Source organism: Chrysemys picta, chromosome 13, assembly GCF_011386835.1.
Source record: "Chrysemys picta bellii isolate R12L10 chromosome 13, ASM1138683v2, whole genome shotgun sequence".
Classification (NCBI taxonomy): Eukaryota; Metazoa; Chordata; order Testudines; family Emydidae; genus Chrysemys; species Chrysemys picta.
The window spans coordinates 36424701-36446511 of NC_088803.1; the positions used below are offsets into that span (position 1 = coordinate 36424701).

General features: G+C 44.0%; 2 protein-coding genes across 17 annotated transcripts; one reads left to right on the forward strand and one right to left on the reverse strand.

The window, feature by feature from the left end:
* Positions 1-392: 392 nt before the first annotated feature.
* LOC101938593 (oxidative stress-responsive serine-rich protein 1-like) lies at positions 393-9390 on the reverse strand. 15 transcript variants are annotated; one of them, XM_065565948.1, is made up of 7 exons: positions 9192-9241; positions 6823-6927; positions 5834-5995; positions 4251-4335; positions 3761-3882; positions 2990-3100; positions 393-1266 (listed from the first exon to the last, which is right to left on the reverse strand). In XM_065565948.1, the coding sequence occupies exons 4-7, from the start codon at positions 4284-4286 to the stop codon at positions 564-566; spliced, it is 972 nt and encodes a 323-aa protein (XP_065422020.1). In that variant the 5' UTR covers positions 4287-4335; positions 5834-5995; positions 6823-6927; positions 9192-9241; the 3' UTR covers positions 393-563. The 15 variants fall into 15 exon arrangements, with proteins under 15 accessions (XP_065422020.1, XP_065422021.1, XP_042717038.2 ...); XM_065565949.1 differs by having other exon boundaries at positions 5834-5922; positions 9192-9234; XM_042861104.2 differs by lacking the exons at positions 4251-4335; positions 6823-6927 and adding an exon at positions 7289-7473 and having other exon boundaries at positions 9192-9278.
* Positions 9110-21541, forward strand: OSER1 (oxidative stress responsive serine rich 1). 2 transcript variants are annotated; one of them, XM_042861108.2, is made up of 4 exons: positions 9110-9244; positions 13060-13175; positions 18423-18536; positions 20175-21541. In XM_042861108.2, exons 2-4 carry the CDS (start codon positions 13099-13101, stop codon positions 20866-20868), a joined length of 885 nt encoding a protein of 294 aa, XP_042717042.2. In that variant the 5' UTR covers positions 9110-9244; positions 13060-13098; the 3' UTR covers positions 20869-21541. The 2 variants fall into 2 exon arrangements, with proteins under 2 accessions (XP_042717042.2, XP_023964592.2); XM_024108824.3 differs by lacking the exon at positions 9110-9244 and adding an exon at positions 9481-9531 and having other exon boundaries at positions 13060-13195.
* Positions 21542-21811: the final 270 nt, after the last annotated feature.

A 21811-nucleotide genomic window follows, 5' to 3' on the forward strand; every position in this document is an offset into this window, starting at 1 on the left:
AAATTTGCTTCAAGTGGAACCATCTATGCAATACTCAGATTCAGCAATGAAAGACACCCTGCCCAACACACAGATTATTTACTTATCCTTCCCACACAAGTAGGCTGGTTTAAGACAGAGCCCTAGCTACATATTGTTTCTTTAAGTTACTGGGCCCTACTTTGTCTTAAGTATGTTGCAGTTAAAACGAGAAAGGATCTCCCAAACACCACAAATCCCCTGATTCAATCATAAAAGGCTATTCTTCTAAGACATATAGCGCAAGCAGTACAGGCAGCTCAAATGTCCACAGCACAGACCAAAGAACAGAGGGCGTTTATTTGATCTACAATGAATTCTTTGAGCTTTGCAGAGTTTAATGCATTCTTTTAAAACACTAAGCTCAGAGGCTATTGTCTGTTTTTCACTTTATTAAAAAACTACACTGTATGGTGCAAAGAAACATTTGATCAAATACACAGCAATGAGAATGGCCAAATTCCCACCCCTGGCTCTGAGGGAGCACGTCATCCACTCATTACTACTGAATTTCCAGCCCATGATTCTCCATAGATTCCTTATAGTCAAGTGTACATCATTTCTGCCATGTGGGACATTTTCTTGGGAATATATAAGTAATATTCCATGTATCCTGAAAGATCTTCAATTGTCACATCGTCCACGAAGGCTCGAGCTTGCTCAGAACAAGATCGGGGAGAACCTGATGAAGCCATACCAGAGGGCGATTTGTTCTGCAGAGACTGGGAATGGACTTCTAGCACTGCCTTTTCACATTCTGACAGGACGCTCCGTAAGCCAGAAAAAGAGTACACTTCCATGTCTTGCCACTGTCTGCACTGGCATTCCTTGCCCTCGCAAGGACACTGCTTGCTATCGCTGAGCACAGATAATGACTGGAAATCTGAAGGCTGGCTAGAATCCAGGTTGGTTTCAAAGGACGAAGAAACAGCAGCAGAATTCTCTCTTGAATTCTCCAAAGGCTGTTCAATTGTGGAAGCTCCCAAAGGTTCATTTCTGGCTCTTCTGCAATCACTGGCATCAAAGCAGGAATCATACTTGTCCCCTGTACACGGTCCTTCTGCAACACAAATGTCTGAGCTGATATTACTCTTTGAAGTGTCTGGCTGGCTTTTGTGTTTCAACTGGCTGCGGGCAGAAGATGCTTTCATACTGCAGTAGGTAAACTTGGGAGGATGCAGGACAGGAGACTTGGAACGCCTGCGACGCTGGGTTCTTGATGACCCCCTGGAGGGCTTCCTCACACACCTGTTAGTGAACAAAATATGAACAATTAGGTTACTCAGAACTCAATTCCGGAGCCTAATGCTTTCCAAAACAGGACCTCACGTACAGCAAGACAGTGTCAAGTATCCGACCTGAATGATGATTATCTGTACAGCTACAGAAAAACCCAGCACGCCACTGGTATCTGAATACCCTCAGGAGACTAAATCACAGAAGAGAATTGACAAGAGATATTCAGAATGCACATTCACAATAGCTACAAATGCCAGTGTTTTGGTGATTAAACTCTTGTGTGTTTAAATAAAAGGGAATGGGGAGAGAGAACTGACCTTCCTTCCACCCTAGATTATGCTGGAAGCAGAAGAAAGTGGGAGAACAGGATCTAGAGAGTATTGTAAGAAGGATTGTGAGGGAGCTGATACCCCAGAGGAAGGATGCTTTCCTGCTGTAAGATTGTTTTTGTAACTGAACACACCAAGCTGAGGAGGTTTTGAAGTTGCTGTTGAGGGAAGCAGCAACAGACTCAGGAGAAAGGAACTGATGCTGGGTTTTATTTCATTTATATTGAATTACAAAATGATCATCCAGGACACGTAAGGATCTGGGTGGAAGAAAGGAGCGGAAAGGACTGAGATGACAATTGTCACAGATACTGATACTCAGGAGGATGTAATTGATATGATGACAGAAGAGGAGTTGATATGGAATATTGTTATAAATACTGTAGGAGCAGAAATGTATTGATATGTAACCTCGTTATTGAGAGAGTATAAACTTTTACTGGGGTAGTGGAATGTTTATTGCACACCATAATGCTTGGCTTCAATAGGGGCTGTAGGAAAAACAAACAGGGAAGCAAAACAATGGCTTCCCAGATAAGAACATCTAGGTACATACTTGAACGACAATGAGCCATGGTGTTAGGATCAGGGATCCTGTCTCCTCTGTTTTCATCAAGTTGCAAACCTCCCAGATCAAAGGGCTACAAACAGTTAGGGAGTATTTTGATTCGTGGGAAGATGGAGAGGGTTGTCTCTGGTCAGCATCTGTCTAAGGAGACAAGCTGTCACGGACAGGCTCTGTGGAGGAGTCTGAAGGAACTGGTCCTTCCCAGATCTAAGAAGTGGTAAGCCTTAAGGGGCACAGCTAGATATACGTACAGTCTGTCCTATATTTTTTAAGATCTGTTTTCTATGAAATGCTTTTGTGCTAAATAACTAATACTTTGCTTTAAGGAGGCTGTTTGGTCACTGCTTACCTCTGTCATTGCCCCAGAGGGAACAGAATTCCAGGGTCTGAAAATATATCAGATCTGCTGAGGTAATCAGTTAGTACCAGGGGACTGATACCTGAAGCCTGGTCTGAGAATGGAAGAATCACACAGTTCGACTCAGAGCCAGGTAGCAGCTAGATAACTGAGAGCTGAAGGATGATATTACTCAAAAACATCAGGAGTGATCAGAGGTGCAGTTAGCCCAGTAACTGTGACACATATAGATAGATACCAGTATCTCTTGAAGGGAGACAATCAAACAGGATTTGCTTCAAGGGTTTGTTAAAAGGCTATTAAAAAGAATCAAGATGAACTCTAAGTTAAGGTTTCTATAAACAAAAAAGGGGGAAATAATATGGCTCAGCTGCTTAATTAAACAAGCAATCCCTGTCTGAAATGATGTTATGCATGTTTTCATCATCTCTAATTAACAAGGCATAAATATACAGTTCAGTTAACAATGTGTTTTACCCATGCCAAGTCTCTTTGGCACAGACAGGTTGAGGTTTGGTTCCATCCATAGCTGTTCTTATCGGTGCTCTCAGACTCGTTCCCTCATCCACAGACAGAGATGCGGTAGATCTGAGTGAGAGGAAAAATGTTACATTAAGACAGTGCCACAACATATGTCTCAAAGTGTCTCCACATTGATGTTGCGCCCTGCTCCTCTCAGAAGGCTACATTAATGGTAATGGGATGTAAATCCATGTTCCAATTTCTATTGTCACAGGTTCATTGCTAAACAGAGACTTATGGTTTCACTGAAAACAGGAGGACAGGATGTCTATAGCAGGAGACCAAGGAGCCAGTGGGAAGGAAGGGAGATGTGGCAAGAGAAGTGAAGAGGCTACCTATCCATTATTCCGCTCAGACAGAAATGAAATGCAAGGCAACTCCTCTATAGGACTCTAGGCCCTGTTTTTCAGAACTGCAAGCATACAATTCCATTACCAGAAATGCCTTGTTTGCCTAACTCTCTCAACTGCAGTAAATGCAAATAGCCAGTCAGAAGTCTAATGAGCCATCTATACATACAAACCCTGTGATTAAACATGTGTTTCCACCCCAGAGGTAACTACATTGCAGTGGTCATTGAAATGACTCCTTTATGTCCCTTACTTACCTGAGGGGAGATTGGAGACTTAGGTAATGCCTCTAAAGCATTGAACAATGGAAGTACAAAGTGTTTTTCATTTTATTAAAACTTGACAAACTGAGCTACTTTTCTACAAGCTCACTTACCCTGCTGCATCTACTCTTAGCTTTTTGAAAGCTGTCTGCAGACTCTCTTCCTCTCTGTCTTTATCTTCTGAGTCCATTGATGAGCTGTCAGAGTAATACTGATTGGGCCATGGAAGTGTGCACTGAAAAATATACAAATTGTGATTTGATGTTGGGAACTAAAGACGTAATGGTCTCTGAATAAAACTCCACACAACTGAAATGAAACACAACATGGTGACTCATTCCTCTAATGTCAGTCCCATTGCCTTCAGAGTAAAACCATTCCATTAATATTATATATTCACCATGAACTGTGTCCTCAGCATTGTTCACAACACAGAGGAAGACACAACCTCTGCCCTGAAGAATTACAATCTAAGTCTTGCCAAGTCCCTACACGCCGTTTTAACACAAGATGTACTTTGGCAGTTGATATTAGTTTATAAAACAGTAACACTGCCATTTCAATTTCACTTAAGCACTTGCCATTGACAGAAGGGATACTGACCTCAATCAGCCCTCCTGAGTAGTTTCTGGTCAGCATGCTGAACCAACTCACGGAGGAACCTTTGTGTCAATAAGCTAAAGAGAAGCTACCGAGAAAGAGTAAGAGAAGTGAAGCCTATAAAAAGTATATATGTTATCTGCTTGAAATCATACAGAGAAGAGTTCATTTCAGTCTATAGGGCTACACCACAGACAGGAGTGTAGGATTTAGAGACTAAACAGTTAATTGAGTTGTACTGCTTTTGTAACCTGTTACTTTAGATAGGCCACACTTAGCCTAGACAAGGAGATATAAATAACAGGTAGAGCCCTACCAAATTCAGGCTTCAATTAGGTCAATTTCACTGCCACGGGGGGAGGAGGGGGGGGGGCGGAGGTAGAGGGGGGCACGGGGGGAGGGGGATGTCTTTAAAAAAAAAAAAGAAGGTAAATTTCATGATTGCAGATGTTTACATCTGAAATGTCACAGTGTTGTAACCCCAGGGATCCGGATCCAAAAGGGGATTGTGTGGGGGTCCCAAACCTGTTCTAGAGGGGTAACAGGATTGCCATTCTCATTTCTGTGCTGCAGAGTTTCCTGCAGCTGGAGGAGGCTCCCGGAGGTGGAGGTAGGTCCGATCTCCCTAGTGTTGCTGGAAGCACTCCAACTGGGCATTCCTAGCTGCTAGTCAAGGCTAGTGATGGATTAATGCATGGGCCCCGGGTCAATTTGAAAAATGGGTGCCCCAGCCCTGGCAGGAGCCATAGGGTGGAAGCCCTGAGCCCAGGCAGGAGCTAGGAGTGGGGGCAGAAGCCCCAAGCCTGGGCAGCCTGGAGCCCAGGCAGGAGCTGTGGAGGGCAAAAACTCCAAGTCCCAGCTGGAGCCGTGCGGGGTGGCAGCCCCATCCCAGGTCCCCAAGCCCGGGCAGGAGCCATGGGGGGGTGGAGGCAGCCCTAAGCCTGACAGAAGCTGTGGGGGCTGGAACCGCAGGGGGTGGAAGCACCAAGTCCCGGCTGGAGCCTGGGTGCCCCCAGCCCCGGCGGGAGCCACTGGCGGGGGGACAGCAGCCCTGCGCTTGAGCGCCTAGAGCCTGGGCAGGACGAGAAAGGGGGCAGCTCTGAGCTGGGCTGGAGCTGTCTGGGGGTGGCAGCCCCCAGCCCAGGTCTCTGAGCCCAGGCAAGAGCCACGGGAGGGGGAGCAGCCCTCAGCCCGGCTGCCCCAAGCCTGGGCAGGAGTCACAGGTGGCAGCAGCCCCCAGCCTGGGTGTCCCGAGCACTGGCAAGAGCCGTGGGGGGGTGGCAGCCTGGAGCCCAGCTCTAGGGCTGCTGCAGCGCAGAAGTGAAGGGGGTACTCACTTCTGTGCTGCCTGTGGAGATAGATCTGATCTCCCTCCGATAACAGCCGTGCAGGGGAAGTACAAGTCTTGTCCCTCCACTGCCCGGTTTATTTCTGGGAAATCTGATTTCACAGGGTTGGGCTTATTTCATGGTCCATTACGTGTTTTTCTCATGGCTGTGAAATTGGTTGGGCCCCAATAATAGGAATTGAAGTGTTGGGCATAAACAGCATAATTATATGGAAGGACAGAATGTAGAAATATTTACCATTAAACAGTTGGTAGTGTTGTATATTGCTCTTGCAACTTGATCCCTGACTTGAAGGCAGGTTTCCTCCCTGCCACACCTAGCTTGGACTAGGAGCAGAAGACAATAAAGCCCACATTGGAAGAAAGTACCTCTGTGTACATCTATCCCATCAGTCCTGGGCTATAAAGATTATAGAGAACAAATGAAAGCATTTTGCTGTCTGAATCTTAAGGAGGTGGCTGAGCATAGTGCTCGCTATTGAGAAACTGGCTGATCATAATGCTTGCTATTAAGAATTCACTGCTATCTGTTGTCCTAGGTGGATTTTCTCTTCTGTACACTGCCCCACTGCTACTGGAGAGCTCTCCCATAGGTCTAAGAGCTAATATCAAGGGATCACTTCCTTCCACTGCAGCAGAAGGACCAGCACCTTGATCTGGGTCCTCAGACATGAGCTATGTTCTCCAATATCTATTCTTTCATGCTCTATGTCAGTGGTTCCCAAACTTTTTACTCAGGTGACCCACCAACTGCATTTAGTCTTTTTTTGCAACTGACTCAGGGGTCATATTTGGGGGGAGGAGGGGCAAAATGGGAGGCCTCCTCACCCTGCTGGGGGGCACCAACCACCCACACCAGCACCCTCTGCCTTGGCCCCACAACCCGAATCTTAGCCTAGTGTGGAGGAGAGGCTTGGGGGAAGGAGGTTGGAGAGCAAGCCCACCCTGCACTCACATACCAGTAGATGCTCCTGACAGTTACCCACTCTGGGTGTTGTGATCTGGTGCATAGGATTGCGGTGCCATTCAGGTTTGGCCAAGCCACCCCCGAGTAGCAATGCAACGCAACCCCAAACATTAGGTCACAATCCCTGGAGCAAGGAACTGGGCCCAGCCCTGAGAGAGTTTTGGGGTGAGTGCAGGGTGGGCTCACTTTCCAACCCTCCACCTACGAATCTCCCCTCTGCACCAGGTTCACAACCCATTTAGAACTTTGTTGGGACTCACCATTTGGGAAACACTGCTCTATGTGCATCATAGGCTGCAAAGTGAAACTTACAAATTGCTTGGGTACATTTCCCTCTGCTGTTCATAGTGCACATACAGAACTGGCTAAATGGCAAAAAGACATGCAGGAAAAAGGAGAGACAACAAATCAGGGTGGAAGTAGAAAGACAAAGTTAGTCACCTCAGAGCTGAACCAGGACAAAAATGCCTCAGTTGTACTCTCTGCTTATAAATTCCTGGCTTGGAGCAAGGTGCTGCCACTCTCTTTCTGCCCTGATTTAACAGCATCCCAAAGGCTATTTAAGCCTTTTAAAGGTGTGCAATGTACCTTCAGATCTGGACTAGACAGGAAGGTAGGCGACAACAACTTGACACTTTCTGTAGTGAAAACTCAACTATTTCAATTTAATAAGCAATTGTAAATATATTACATTTAACAGATACAATAAAACCTTGCATGCCATACAATGCTAACGACCATGCTTTTTGGACAGCTGCGCTGTCCTTCAGCTTGTCATCCCCAATGTATTCAAGGGGAGTGTTCTCAGCATGTGCACCTGTTGTGTTGCTGGGTTTCCATTGTATCTATCTAGGTTTTTTACAGTTTAATCACCATGGTATCTGAGCACCATCATATCATGTTGTATATATCTGCAAAGTAGAAAGGTGTGATAAAAATATTCATAGCCAAATAGAAAATAACACAATGTGAAGTGTGATTCTTCTCTAAACGATAACTCTATAAAATGCCATTTTCTTACCCTATAGATCTGTGTGTATTCAGTCATGCTTAGTTTTCTATCAAAAACACATTTTTATTACTGTTTACTTCAGTTAGCTCTGTGCAGCTCTGGGAGAGGAAAAGAGATCCTATTCTGGGAGCTCCTGCATCAACAAATTGTTAACCACATTGCTCAATTTCTGTCCTCAGGGTATGTAAAACCATGAAAGACAACTCAAGGTAATGATGCTACACTGATGCCTGTGAAGGCATAATTTAATCTCCATAACCTGCAATTTGATTTGACTCAGTCCTGGATGAGTTTGTGGCACTGGCACGCAGGAAACATCCACCCCAACACTCACGTTACAAGTACAAAAGGCCACACTTGACTAGGAGTCATTGAAACACAAACATCGAGTCCCACAATGACTCTTCCACACAGCCTTCTCTGAAAAGTGTGATTTTATTTCCCACCCACCTACACATACGCGTTTTGTTTCAAATTTGACTCAGGCCTTGCTACACAGAAAAGTGGTACTGCTTTAACAAAGCCAGGATAGATAAAGCAGTACAATCCTCACAGTTATATCAGTACAAACGTGCTTACAGTGGTGTGGTATAAGCTTAGGGCTTGTCTACACTGGCACTTTACAGCGCTGCAACTTTCTTGCTCAGGAATGTGAAAAAACACCGCCCTGAGCACTGCAAGTTTCAGCGCTGTAGAGTGCCAGTGTAGACAGTGCACCAGTACTGGGAGCGCCCCTCATGGAGATGTTCTTTTTAGAGTGCTGGGAGAGCTCTCTACCAGTACTGGTGCCGCAAGCCACGTTAAAGCGTTGCAACAGCAGCGCTTTAACGTTGCCAGTGAAGACATGCCCCAAGTCACACATATGAAGGGGAATAACCTGTATCGGTATAAGGTAACATTATACTGGCATAGCTGTGTCTACACTAGGGCTTGTACCCACATAATTATTTTCATGAAAAACTAGAGCCCTGGCCGAGGGTTACACTGCAAAACCCCTGTGTGTAGCTCAAGCCTCACTTGCACAGACCCTTCGATCCTGGCCCGGTGCTGCATGAAGAGCAGCAGCTCCCCGCGCCCCTTGTTCTCTACATTTGTCTCTCCTTGCGCTGGAGAGGAATGAGCCGCACAACCCGCAAAGGGGCCTGGCTCGGGAGGGGGCGATGCCAGAGCGCGGGTGGGCACAGAGCGCGCTGCTGCCAGGTTCACTGGGCGAACCGAAGGGCAGAGCAGCTCTCCGAGGCAGGGGGCGGCCGCCGTTTAGCGGTGTGCCTACAGCGCCGAGCACACGGGGACCAGGGCCCTGGCTTGGCCAATACAAGCAGGCCAGATGAGCTGTGGACGCTCCCTGCCGCCCGCAGCCGAGGGGGCACCGTTCCCTGACCCCTCCTCCTCACGCGTGCGATGCTTGCCCGCTGGGAGACCCTGAGCGGCAGCAGCAGAGCTCAGGCGGGCTCCCCTCACAGCCAGCGCGGCCCTATGCCCCGGACGAGACCCCGCCGGGTCACCTCCGGGCCTTCCGGGGTTGCGCGGCCCCGATCCTTCTTCCACGAGAAGGGGCATGGAGACCGGGGAGGGGGGAAGCAAGACAGGCCCTCCCCGCCCAGCTGCGTCACTCACCAGAGGGCCTCCAACTCGCTCGCCGAAAGGGGATAAAAACAACAGGAACTGACGTAAGCGCACGCGAGGAGCAGGATTGCGGAGGCGCATGCGCAGCTGCGTTCGCTGCAGAACTATCGTGCGGGGGAGGGGGCCGCACATGCGCCATTTGTGTTTCTGTGCCCAGCGTTCCCGGAGGGCGCATGCGTGCAACCAGCCAGCCACCGTCCCCTTCCTAGTGCTGAGGGTTTTCCCATCCGGGTTATTCGACCCGAACGGTGACTCCCGCCCCGCCCCGGAAGAAGCCGCTGGGTCTCGGGGCGGCGGCGGCGGCGGCTCCTTCCCTGTGGGGCTGAGCGCGGTAAGTGCGTTGGGCGGGACACCCACTCCCGGGGCACCAGCGGGGAGGACGGGCCGGGACACCCACTCCCCCTTTGCCCGGCCCGTCCTCCCCGCTGGTGCCCCCTTCTCGGGCAGCTGCTCTGCCCCTTCCCCCGGGCCAGCGGGCTGTGTCCGTGCGGCAGGACAGCGCAGTCCCCAGCCAGCCGGGAGCCGCCAAGCTCGGTTCCTCCCCGCCCTGACCGAGCGGTGGCCCCCGGCTGGTCCCAGCTCTCGGCTTCCTCCGGGTGACCGTGGCTGTGGGTGCTGAGTCACCCCGGCCGGGCAGCCCGGTCCCCGCTGCGGGGGACGACACATCGCGCCGGGCTGGGAGCCCAGGGCTGGGCCGGAGCCGGGGGTATGGCTGGGACCTCAGTCACCGAGCTCCCGTCGGGTGCTGCCGGCTAAGGGCGGTGAACGAATCGGGTTTAAAAAGCGCTAAATTAAAAATTCCCGCTGGGCTCTCATGGCAGCTCCTGGCCCTAGAGGTAACGCTGATGTTCATAAGTGTCTGAGCCTCCTTCAGGCCGGGCTAGACTCTGTATCTCAGGGGACGGGCGAGCTGATGTCTCGTTTCCGTTTTATTCACTTACAAACGCCTTACCTTTTCGTGTCCAGTGTCCCCATGAGGCTTTTCAGAGACTGGTCTCCAAATGCAATAGAACAGTGGTTTTCAACCTCTGGTCCGTGGACCCTGGGGGTCCACAGACTATGCCTAAGCTTTCCAAGTGGTTCTGCAGCTCCATTTGAAATTTTTTAGGGATCTGCAAATGAAAAAAGGTTAAAAAAAACCCCACTGAAATAGAATGACTGTGTTTGCACAGTGATATTCATACAGTCCAGCCTTTTGCCTGGTGGTGAGTTCCCTGTGATTGCTATTTGCAAAAGTAGGTTTTTAGAAGTATTTAAGTCTCTTTCCAAAGGCAATAGAACAGAAATGGATTGAGATTATATAGTATGAAGACAGGTAAAACAAGAATATAATTTTGGCAGGCATTAGCTAGTTTTAAATCTCCAAAACTTTTTTCCTCATGATTACAGTCTTCTGAGTGATCATCAATAATCTGGACAGCTTCTGAAGGACTTAAATTCATCCTAACAGTTTATCATAAAATGCATAAGTTCACAATCAGTTTAATTTTGCTCAGTACTGTTTTATGTTTTGCCAGTGAATAAAAGCAACAGGATCACATCCTGTAAAAATTCCACCCAAACTAAAACTGTCACTGTATTAAAAATCTTTTTCTAAGATTTTTAAAATTTTTTTGCTCCATTCCCTTGCTAAGCCAACTGCTGCTACGCTTCTCAGGTTGCTGTGATATGAAGTGTTCTGGCATAGCTTCAAGTTTAACTTGGTATCAGTCTAAAATTAGCAAGAAAGTATAAGCTGTTTTTAAGGAGAACTTTTCTTTGGGACAGAGAAGAATAATTTTATGGAGGCAGGTCCCCACACTGTATTTATGACAGAAATTGTTTCATCCATGGGAATGGAGCTTGAGTAAACAAACATCCAGGTAAAGTGGTAACGGTACCCAATTAAGAGTGTACCATAAGCCAGCCTGTTTTTTGTTAATCTTTTCTCATTTGTCTGCTCAGATGAACATCACAGTGACCGGTATTGTATTCAACCACTGTCCCTGGTGTTTACTTGCTGCCTGACTCAGTTCATAGTATGTGCATCAAACACATTATGACACATCCATCTTTCTGGATGTGTCATAATGGCACCCAACTAGCAGCTAAGGAATATGTCTGAATGAAGTCATTGCAGAGCAAGCAGCAGACACACCAGCTGGGAGATCTGAGGGGGTGGGAGGGGGCAGGTAGAAATGAGATTCTCAGGTAGCAGAATTTACTCTTCATATTTACCTGTTTCATTTTGTCTTTTGAGAATGTGTGACTATGTAGCTGCAGCCCTCTTTTATCTAAATGTATTCTCTCTTCCAGCATATCAAAGAGTTGGAATTAATTTAGCAAATGTATTATTCAAATACCAATATAAGTAGTATTGTACTGGTAGCTTGGTTTAATAGCTATTATTAATTAGCCTTATTATGGTAGTTGATATCTGTTGCTCTTAGGCATCTGTCTCTCTAGTGACTTGAGAACTCAGCTCTGTAGTGAGCAATATTCCATTTCTATCTGTCATATCAAAGAGCAGCTTCATAAGGAGTTGGGAGACAATGTCTGTGTATGAGGACTCGCCCGCGGGAGTATATGGAGTTCTTACAAATTAAAAGAATCATTTTAACTATACTTACTGGTCTAGTACTCCTTTACCAATCAAGAAAACTTCAGTTTAAACACCAGGTGTTAAAAGCTTGTTTTAAACTGATGAAAGCACTAGAACATCATCATAACTCAAATAAATGAAAGCACTGGAACAATTACTAATTTGCTTTTGGGCAACTGATTACCAGTAAAATATTGACCTATTGGAAGGAGCTGGAGAAAAGCAACAGAGATTGTTAAAATGATTGAGAGACTGTAAGGATTGACGTTCAGCTAGGCCAACTGACAGCTAGTTGCACGAGAAGTAAGGGACACAAGTTTAGAAATAGTTTTTGGGCCTTAAACATCAAAGAGGAGATAATTAGTATGAAATGCTTGGATATAACAAGGGTCAAAAAACTGAAATTAAGAAAGGGTAAATTCAGCCTGAAAACCTGATAGAACTTTTTGAGACTGGTATCTAGGCCTGGTCTACACTTAAAAATTAGATCAACCTATCTGTTGCAAAGGGCTGTGAAAAGTTTTCCGCCCTGAGCACTGTAGTTAGGTTGACCTCAACCCCCAGTGTAGATGCAGCTTGGTCAATGGAAAAATTATATCGTCAACCTAGCTACCCTCTCTGAGGGATGTATTAACTACATAAACAGAAAACCCTCTTCTATTGGGTGTAGGAAGCATCTACATTATAGCGCTACACTAGCACAGCTGTAGCTCCATAGCTGTGCTGCTGTAATGTAGACATACCCCTGGTTTGTGGAGTAGTCTTCAAAGGAAATAGTGGAATTTACTTTTATAAAACAGGACAAAACCCCAAAGACTGTACTATAGGGCAGCGGTTCTCAAACTGTACCAACAGTGGCCCACAGAAAGTTGATTGGTGTGGTGGTACTGGCCCTCCTTGTTTGCTCTTCTGCTTCTGGAGTGGAGTTTTGGTTACAGTAGAACTAAGTATAGGAATCTCCTTCATTGAAGAGATCTATCCCATCCCTTGCCCCCACTTGGCTCAGAATTGACACCAAATTATTTTACTGTAAAGGTTTTTATTTGCCTGAGCTGTTACACATGATGATGGCTCTATCATTCTTTCATATCTTCCTGCTCCTCTTTCTGAATCATCTCATGGAAGTGTCTTAGTATAGTGACCAGGGCTGTGTGTATGCTGCAATTTACTGCTCAGAATTTATTTGAGTTATGATGATGATGGGTCATTATAGTAAAGTTTTGAACACAGTGCTAGTTGTCTCCATTTTATTTTCAAACACTCACTTTCTGCTTTCAGCACCATAAAGTAACTCTGTCAGCACCCACAGTGCCAAGGATGAAAACAGAAGCTAAGGATGGAGAAGAGGAAAGTCTTCAGACAGCTTTCAAAAAGCTAAGAGTTGATGCAGCAGGGTAAGCAAGCATATAATGAGGTAATGAGAAACTATATGACTGGTGAATTGCTAGGGAACCACTCTACAAATCTGAAGGGTTTGAGGTAGATACCAAATGATTAGGTAGTGGAAGGCTTAACTGTAGCACAACAAATTGAAGTCTTCTTTTTTTTTTTTTTTAAGTTTGTAATCAGAGGGCTGTTTAGCTGTGGGGATTAGTAAATGGGATACAGATCACTTCCCATCTAAGTTGCTGGTTCAAGTCCAACGTGGGCTAGCAGTGACCAAAAATGGCTACTATTTGATAGCTGTCAATTGGTTGCCCATATTAAATGAATTTGGGCTCAGCCCTGGTTATCAGAGGACACGTACACCTTATTAGAATGCTGCTAATGTAACTAGTATTTATTGGCAATACTGGCAGCCAGGCCAACCATTGAATTGAACCATGGAGATGGACTCCCTTCTTACCCCCTTGAGTTAGATGGTCTTTCCACATCAGTATTGAAGATACTGGTGAGGTGATGTAGGAATCCAGCATTGCCACTATTGGACTCTGGTGTCCAGGAATGACCATTTTTATAACAAAAACACTGAAAGGGAGGATGTTGTGTACATCTTCTCCTTACTTGGGTGATCTGATATGCAGTACTTGATTCACTGCTCCATGATACTAGAGTACAAAGAATCTGTCCATCTGCTTTTAATTCTCACAATGGCAACCCTTTCCTACTTCATAAAAGAACATTCTATACAATTATCAAGTCTCAACTCTCAAACTTGGTCTACATTGGAATTTGAGCCACTGGTGTAGCTGCACCAGTGCAAATGCCTAATGTAGGTACAGTTTACATCAGAGCAGCATGATTTGCAGTGATGCAGCCTTCCTTTTTTTTTTAAAACAATGTAAACCGGGCTGGTGTAAATAACTCCTGTATAAGCTATTTGCACCAAAGCAACTGAACAGGTGGTTAAAATCCAAGTATAGACAAGGCCTCAGTTTCAAGATGGTTAGGGTGACACTGGAAGCCTGGCAGAGCCCCAGTATATTCAGGGTCTTTCAATACAATTGACCAGGCTCACTAGAAATCTGTGACAAACCCCTTCCCTGCACATGCCCCTCTCTCCAATATGCTTCAACTCTTTTCCAGTAAAGTGAGCTCTATGAGATGATGTGATCTCTCCCACCTTCAGTCTCCATTTGACTGGTCTGTGTTCATAGCAGTTACAGTAGAAAAAGGAGTTTCATTCTGAATGTTTATATCTTGGTCTTTTCTACGTGTCAACTGTCCTGAGCCCAGGACAGAGTGTAAGGACTGAAATTCATTTCACAGGAAACCTCCACCTCCAGTCTGAACCAATTTAGTGCAAGTGTTGCAAAATAATTCCCTGGTTGGCTGAAATTCACAGTGTCAACCCTCAACCTGAAAGGATACTCTGGACTATTACAACTCCCTGAAAATGGGGTTTGGGATGGATTTGTGATGTTCTACTTTGACACTTAAGGAGCATCATAAATAAATGAACACGCTGCACATACCAAGCATATTTAATCCAATGATTTCTGTTTTGATTTTTAACTAATTAGTTCTATCTCATTTAAAATCTGAAGTTGGGTGCTGGCTCCTTTTAATCAGATTAAATGATTCCTAATCTCAAAAATCAAACATTTGCAACTGACTAAAGAGCCTGAAAATAATCCTATGAGAAATGTCACACACCTATATATTCTCATCTTGCATTCTGGTCCTGACCGTGACAGTCACTGTATTCCCCTACCTGATTCACTTTAGCTTCTGTACCTAAGTTTTTCTGTTTGTATAAATGTTGGTATTACCCTCATTTCAAAGTACTTAGGAGTGAATTATTATAACAATAGTTTTACAAACATAATGTCCACATGGAGTTTTCTTTGCGAGTGCAGTACAGTAAAACATACCTAGTATCCTCATTTCCCATGTTTGGGAGAGGACCAAAATACATAAGGATAAGGCCACTTCGGTAAACTTAAAATATCCAAGTCCTTGTACAAACACTGCTTCTTGGAGCTGTATAATACTCGGACATTCCACCAAAGTGCCTTATGAGTAAAGATGAATGATACATGGATTGGATATATGGAAACTGGAGGACACAGTGGTGATGAATGGGAAGGGTGATTCACTGCTGTTACTAAGTGGAGGTTACTACATCATAAATTCCTACTAGTCTCAAATGTCATGGCAGCAGCTCAGAGCTGCTTTACATCTGTCAAGTGAGCTAAATAGTTTAGGTTGCCAATATGTAGTCTTCATCTTAAAGCAGTTTTAGTTCAGGCCCTACTGGTCTTTACATTAAATGAGCCATTTTTTCTTCTTATAAAGCCTTACTGCCCCTCCACTGACTACTTTGGGTGTGCCCTGGTCCTTCTGCTTCACTGTGATTCCCTACTCCCTTTTAAAATGCAGTTCAAAACCCATCTCTTCAGTGCCTTTAGCTATTGCACTGTCATTTGTTTTCCCCACTGCTATACTCTTACCTGACCTCATGCTTCACCTTCTCCTCCTTGTCCATTACTGCCCATTTTCTCTTCCAGATTAATTGGTTTCTGTCATGAGAGTTGAATGAGCAACTCAGTATGAAACTGTATGAGCAGTCTTTTGAGTTAGTGGGAGAGGAGGAAGTATGCTTTCCTGACCTGACTTGTCAGGACTTTCCAGAAGGTTGATAGACATGGGCCTAAACTTTCAGAGTTTCAAGCCTAATTTGCACTTGCCCTTTGAGTAACTACATACACAATTGTAGTTATGTGTACAGACTGTGGGCAGCTTTAAAAATGTGGGCTCGGGAAGCCAGTAGATCTTCAAATTCTATTTAAGCCAAGGCTCTGAGAGTGTAATGTACTGTAACCTTTCAGCTCTGTTGGCCAAACCTACAATAGGGAGAAGAGTTTCTTGTAGCTTAACATTTTCCCTGTACACAAGGACTAGTGTGGTTCCAGTTAAACAGTCTATTTATATCAAAGGAATGTTTATATTTAGGAAAGACTGGCTTTAAGACTTTTTTTTTTTTTGTGGCTCTAAAAAATTAGGTATTTTCTGGAGTCTGTTTCTCTAGGAAAAATTCCATTTAAGGCTGTTGTGTATAGCTTAGAGTTGCAGTGTGAAGGTCTAATTTAAAAGCTAGTAGCTAAACAGCTGCCATTCCAAGTATTTGTTAAAAATTGTATCCGTATAATGCTCCTAAGCATTTAATCAAAATTCAGAGAAACTCCATGGACATCCTTTACTTACACACACACACACACACACACACACACACACACACACACACACACACACACACACACACACACACACACACACACACACACACACACACACCCAATTTTCACATAAGTGTAATTGACACCAGCAGTTTTTGTCCTTTCACCCACAGAATCTTCTTTCTACCCTGTTACTCAGGTTGATTTTTCTTCTAAGATTTTGTTCAGTTACATTCATCATTCTTCCCACACCATCAAGTGCGTAAGGCAGAAGTCAAACAGCCCCAGTCATCCCTATCCTAGACTTGTTTATCCCGATTTTTTATATTCAGATGTAATAATGCTTCTTCAGCCCCTATTATGCTATGGAACATGCCTCTGTCTCTCTTGCCCTTAGAAATGCTTATTCAGGGTATTCTTGAAATTGACCTATCTGAGACATCTTCAGTCTGTATTACTTGTAGGTGGTTGTGCCTGTTCTAGGACCTTTCCTTTACTTACTCTCAGTCCATTTTAGTTTGAATATTCTATGCAGACAGTTTCATTGAAAGCTGTTCAAATGTGCATTGGTCCTATTTTTCCAGAACCCTGCTCCATATAAGGACACTTATAATATTGCTTCTAAAGATTTTAAGTTTGGTGTTTTTGCTAATCACATTGAACTTCCATACTTAATTTTTTTTTGAAGTACACTTGGCTTTCCTATTCTGGACTCTATATCAAGTTACATTGGATATGTTATTTTAGCAACTGGCTCTGCTTTTGCAGAGGATCAAGTGGAAGTCATCCAACAAGAAAGGGTAATGGAGCAGGCTTACTATTTCATATATTCCAAATCATACAGAGTCTTAAAATTCTACTTTGTGGGGAGATTTTCCCTGCACTTAAAGAAACTCAAATTTTTGCATTAGGGGCCTAAGTATTTTAGTAATATGCAAGGAATGGTGCTGAAGTAGACTTGAGTTAGTAAAAGCTCACAGACATATAAGCTTTCTCATGTCTCCTACTAGTACAGTAGTGTTGTACACTGTTTGAGAGCTGCTGCATTTCACCTTGATAGTTGATTGACGTTCAACCAATCTGTAAAGTGCTTTGAGATTCTTCATACTGAAAACCTCTCGGTAGAAAACTAATCCATTTGTACACTTAGTGGATTCAGAAAACATGGGTTTTAAGCATTCATTCATTGGTCATGGGAGCTATGCTGTGGTTAAATCCAACTTTACTTCCTTCTGGTCTTCAGCAATGAGCAGCAACACATAAGCTTCAGACAGAAACTGGATTATATAAGCCCCTGTCCATTCCACTGTTAGTAATCTGCTTTTAAAATAGTTTTCACCTGCCTGAACATGGTTGTAATGCTGTTTGCCCACACTTAACCCATTTTATAACTGTGTGATATCTGAGCATTTTTATAGAATGTAGCTATAGCAAAGACTTATTGGCTCATATACATTATTCTCTATTGTATATTTATTGGTGTTTTCTTGCCCCCTATTAATGGGTAATTGCAGGTATTGTTTTGGCTAACAGCTTGCAACAAGATATGGTTTGGTAAATAAGGCTGACTGGAACTGTTCTCATCTTCTTTAATATTTATTAATTTTAGTGCCAAAAGGTGTGTTAAGAACGTAACAGGACAAATGAAAAACCATGATCCATGCCCGGCAAAGCTTAGACTTCAAAATTAAACATAATGTGATATAACAGATGAGTGTAATAGGGTGAGGAAGGACACAGGTTACTACAATACCATCATATGCTTACTTAATTGATGTATGTTCACATATTGGTGGTTCATTATGAAAATTCACTGTGAATTTTTAACACTTTGTCTTTCCTGGTTTGGTGCTTCAATGAAGCTTTTAGGAGACCATTTACAAACAGTTTGCTGAACGCATTTCTGGTTACAGAAGAATGTGTTTTTTGAGAGAGAAAATTCATAGCTTCTCCACAGTATTTTGACATATATCTTTCTCATTCTCTTCAGTTAATGGCACTGTATTTATGTTCCCCTTTCAGGTCCACTGCTTCTCTTCCTGTGGGTGAGGGTACAATTCCAAGAGCACTGGTTAGAACAGCTACAGACGAAACCAAATCTAAGAATGTGTGCACATCTAAAGAAGCCTGGCATGGGTAAGCAGAGGGCAGCCTGGGACTGACTGAACTGTTTTTTTAAATGTAAATGAACTGGAATTATTTTAAATCTAATTACCGAATTCTGTTACTGGTTTTGGATTCTAAACAGACTTGTTAACAAAAATGTTACATTTTTTAGTTTCCCTTTTAAAACAAGCATGCCTGTCATCCCTTTTCCCTCACTCCCATGTCATTGGTGTTCTGTTTCTAAATACACAAAGTGAAACACCTCTGAGCTGTGGGTGAAGTTCTGAATGCTGCAGCTGCATCAGCATTAGGAACAGGGGCCGTGTAAACCTATCCAGCAAGCTGCTGTACTTGGAAATGAGTCATTTTAAGTCATGAATCCTTTCTTGCAGGATCATTTGGCATCATACCATAGAGACACATCTAAGGCACCTCTATCTCTGAATCTTTTGCCTTTTGTTTCCTTAATGCTTAGTGCTTATGCAGCACTTTACATTTTCAAATTGCTGTTAAAACATTCTTGAATCGCTACTATTTTCATGTGGCCTCTCTGTTGTTCTTTCATCCCATGTGCTAAGTACCCTCCCTCACCTCTTTCAGAATCCTCCTTAAAACCACCTTTATTCTTTCTCTTACATTGATCTCTCAGGCTACATGTACACTACGGGGGGGGTCGATTTAAGATACGCAAATTCAGCTACGCAAATAGCGTAGCTGAATTCGACGTATCGCAGCCGACTTACCCTGCTGTGAGGACGGCGGCAAAATCGACCTCTGCGGCTTCCCGTCGACGGCGCTTACTCCCACCTCCGCTGGTGGAGTAAGAGCGTCGATTCGGGGATCGATTGTCGCGTCCCAACGGGACGCGATAAATCGATCCCCGAGAGGTCAGTTTCTACCCGCCGATTCAGGCGGGTAGTGTAGACCTAGCCTCAGGTGCTAGCTCCACACCTTAGTTTACCAGAACTGGTATCATGTCTGTCTGAGTTAGTTCGTACAATCTTGTATACCTGTTCTGTAAAGCTCAGTGGATGCTACTGACACTCATTAAAATGTAATATAAATACAGTAGAACATCAGAGTTATGGACTGACGGGGCAACCACACACCTCATTTGGAACTAGAAGTACACGATCAGGCAGCAGCAGAGACCAAAAAAAAAAAAGCAAATATAGTACATGCATCTGAAGAAGTGGGGTTTTTTATCCACAAAAGCTTATGCCCAAATAAATCTGTTAGTCTTTAAGGTGCCATCGGACTCCTTGTTGTTGTTGCAAATACAGTACAGTAGTGTATTAAACATAAACTACTAAAAAAAAAAAGGAAAGTTTAAAAAAAGCTTTGACAAGGTAAGGAAACTGTGTTTCATTTAAATTAAGATGGTTAAAAGCAGTATTTTTCTTCTGCATAGTAAAGTTTAAAAGATGTATTAAGTCAATGTTCAGTTGTAAACTTCTGAAAGAACAACCATAATGTTTTGTTCAGAATTACGAACATTTTAGAGTTACAAACAACTTCCATTCCTGAGAAGCTCGTAATTCGGAGGCTCTACTGTACAGAGGAGGAGTTTGCTTTTTAAATAATTTTCCTACTCTGATTCACAGAAAGAAAATAGTACTTGCTCCTGATTATAGAGTAAACACTCACTTGTGTATCTTCTACTGCTAGGTCTATGAGGAAACCTTCAAGAGGGGCAGTGAGAACCCAGCGTCGGAGGCGTTCTAAGTCTCCAATCCTTCATCCTCCTAAGTTTATCCACTGCAGTTCAAAAACACCTTCTGTGTGCAGCCATCTGGTACACAAGAGCCAGATTGACACTCCGGACAACAGCACCGGGCTAGGGGTGCCAATCCCAAAGGAATTCTGTGCAAATGAACAATCCAGTCCTGTTCTTGATGGTGCTGGCCACAAGGGAGTTGGTGCTGAGCATTCGGGGGCTTCTGTTGCAGAGCCAGTGCAAGAGAACAAACAGGAGAACTCTTCTGTTGCTGTTTCTCTGATGTCCAAAGCAAGTCTAAAGACCACAGATCTTTCTGACTTCCAGTCAGTGTCCAAACAAAACAAGAGTAAGCCATGTGCATGCATGGACAAGGCCTGTCAGTGTAAGCAGTGGCAAGACATGGAAGTGTACAAATTCTCCGGCTTGCAGAACACCATCCCATTGTCACCGGAAAGAACAGTTGTTGAGGACCACTCCCAGCCTTTGCCATCAAGAACTCCCTCAAGCTCTCCACGATCTTGCTCTGAGCAAGCAAGGGCCTATGTGGATGATGTGACTATTGAAGACCTTTCAGGATACATGGAATATTACTTATATATTCCCAAGAAAATGTCTCACATGGCAGAAATGATGTACACCTGACATCAATGGGCTTTAGAGAAAGGGTTTGATTGAAATCTGCCCTCAGTCACGCTCCACATGAGAAGCAATCCACTCCCTGCTTACCATGCTTGCAATAAAAACACTTCATTGCATCTCAGCTAACTTTTGTTATTTAAACCAGACAAAACACCTTAATTTAGAAACGTGACAGCTCTAACCCTAGAATGGTGGTTGGTTTGGTTAAAGAACTGTCTCTTCCCATATCTGCTTATGGAAAAGAGAACTTGGGAAATTCTGCATTGATTAAAGGTCTTATTTAAAAAAAAAAAAAACAACCCTGCAGTTCTGGGTTATTGCACAGACTGGTCCATAGAAAGCACTATATGGGATCAGACCTCTTTATTTGGGAAGCCTGGTGCTGCATCTTAGCTCATCTGAGGTACCATTTTGATGTTTGATTGCAACTCATATGCAGGCAGTTATGGATTCAGGGTTAGCTTTGGAAACTTGTCAAGTGGGGCTGTATAGCACCAAATTATGGGAACACTTTAAAAGTGGGGGTCATGCCCCATTTTTTCCTTAAACTTTATTTCCATTGCTCTAATTCTTTCCAGGTGCCTGAATTTTTGCTTTTCTGGGGGGGTGCAATGTTTGTTTTTTATGATTAAAGAGCAGTTTTGTTTCTAGCAGGATAAACTTTCTCTTCATACTCTCTGACCTTTTCTTCCCTTTTCTTTTCTTCACAGCTCTCCTATTCTCCAAGTTAGTATAGTATCAGGTGCTAGTATTAACACATTGCAAGAGGTATTATCACATTAGGCTTCCTAATCAGAGAAATAATTCAGGTAATCAGGGCTTCTACCTTTGTCTGCTGCAGCAGAAGTAGATGGCTTTGGGTCTTGAATGTAATTGTTCCTCATTTAATAGCTAAAGGAAAAGCAATTGATGAGGTGAGTTGACTCCTTTGCAGTTTGTTTTTTAA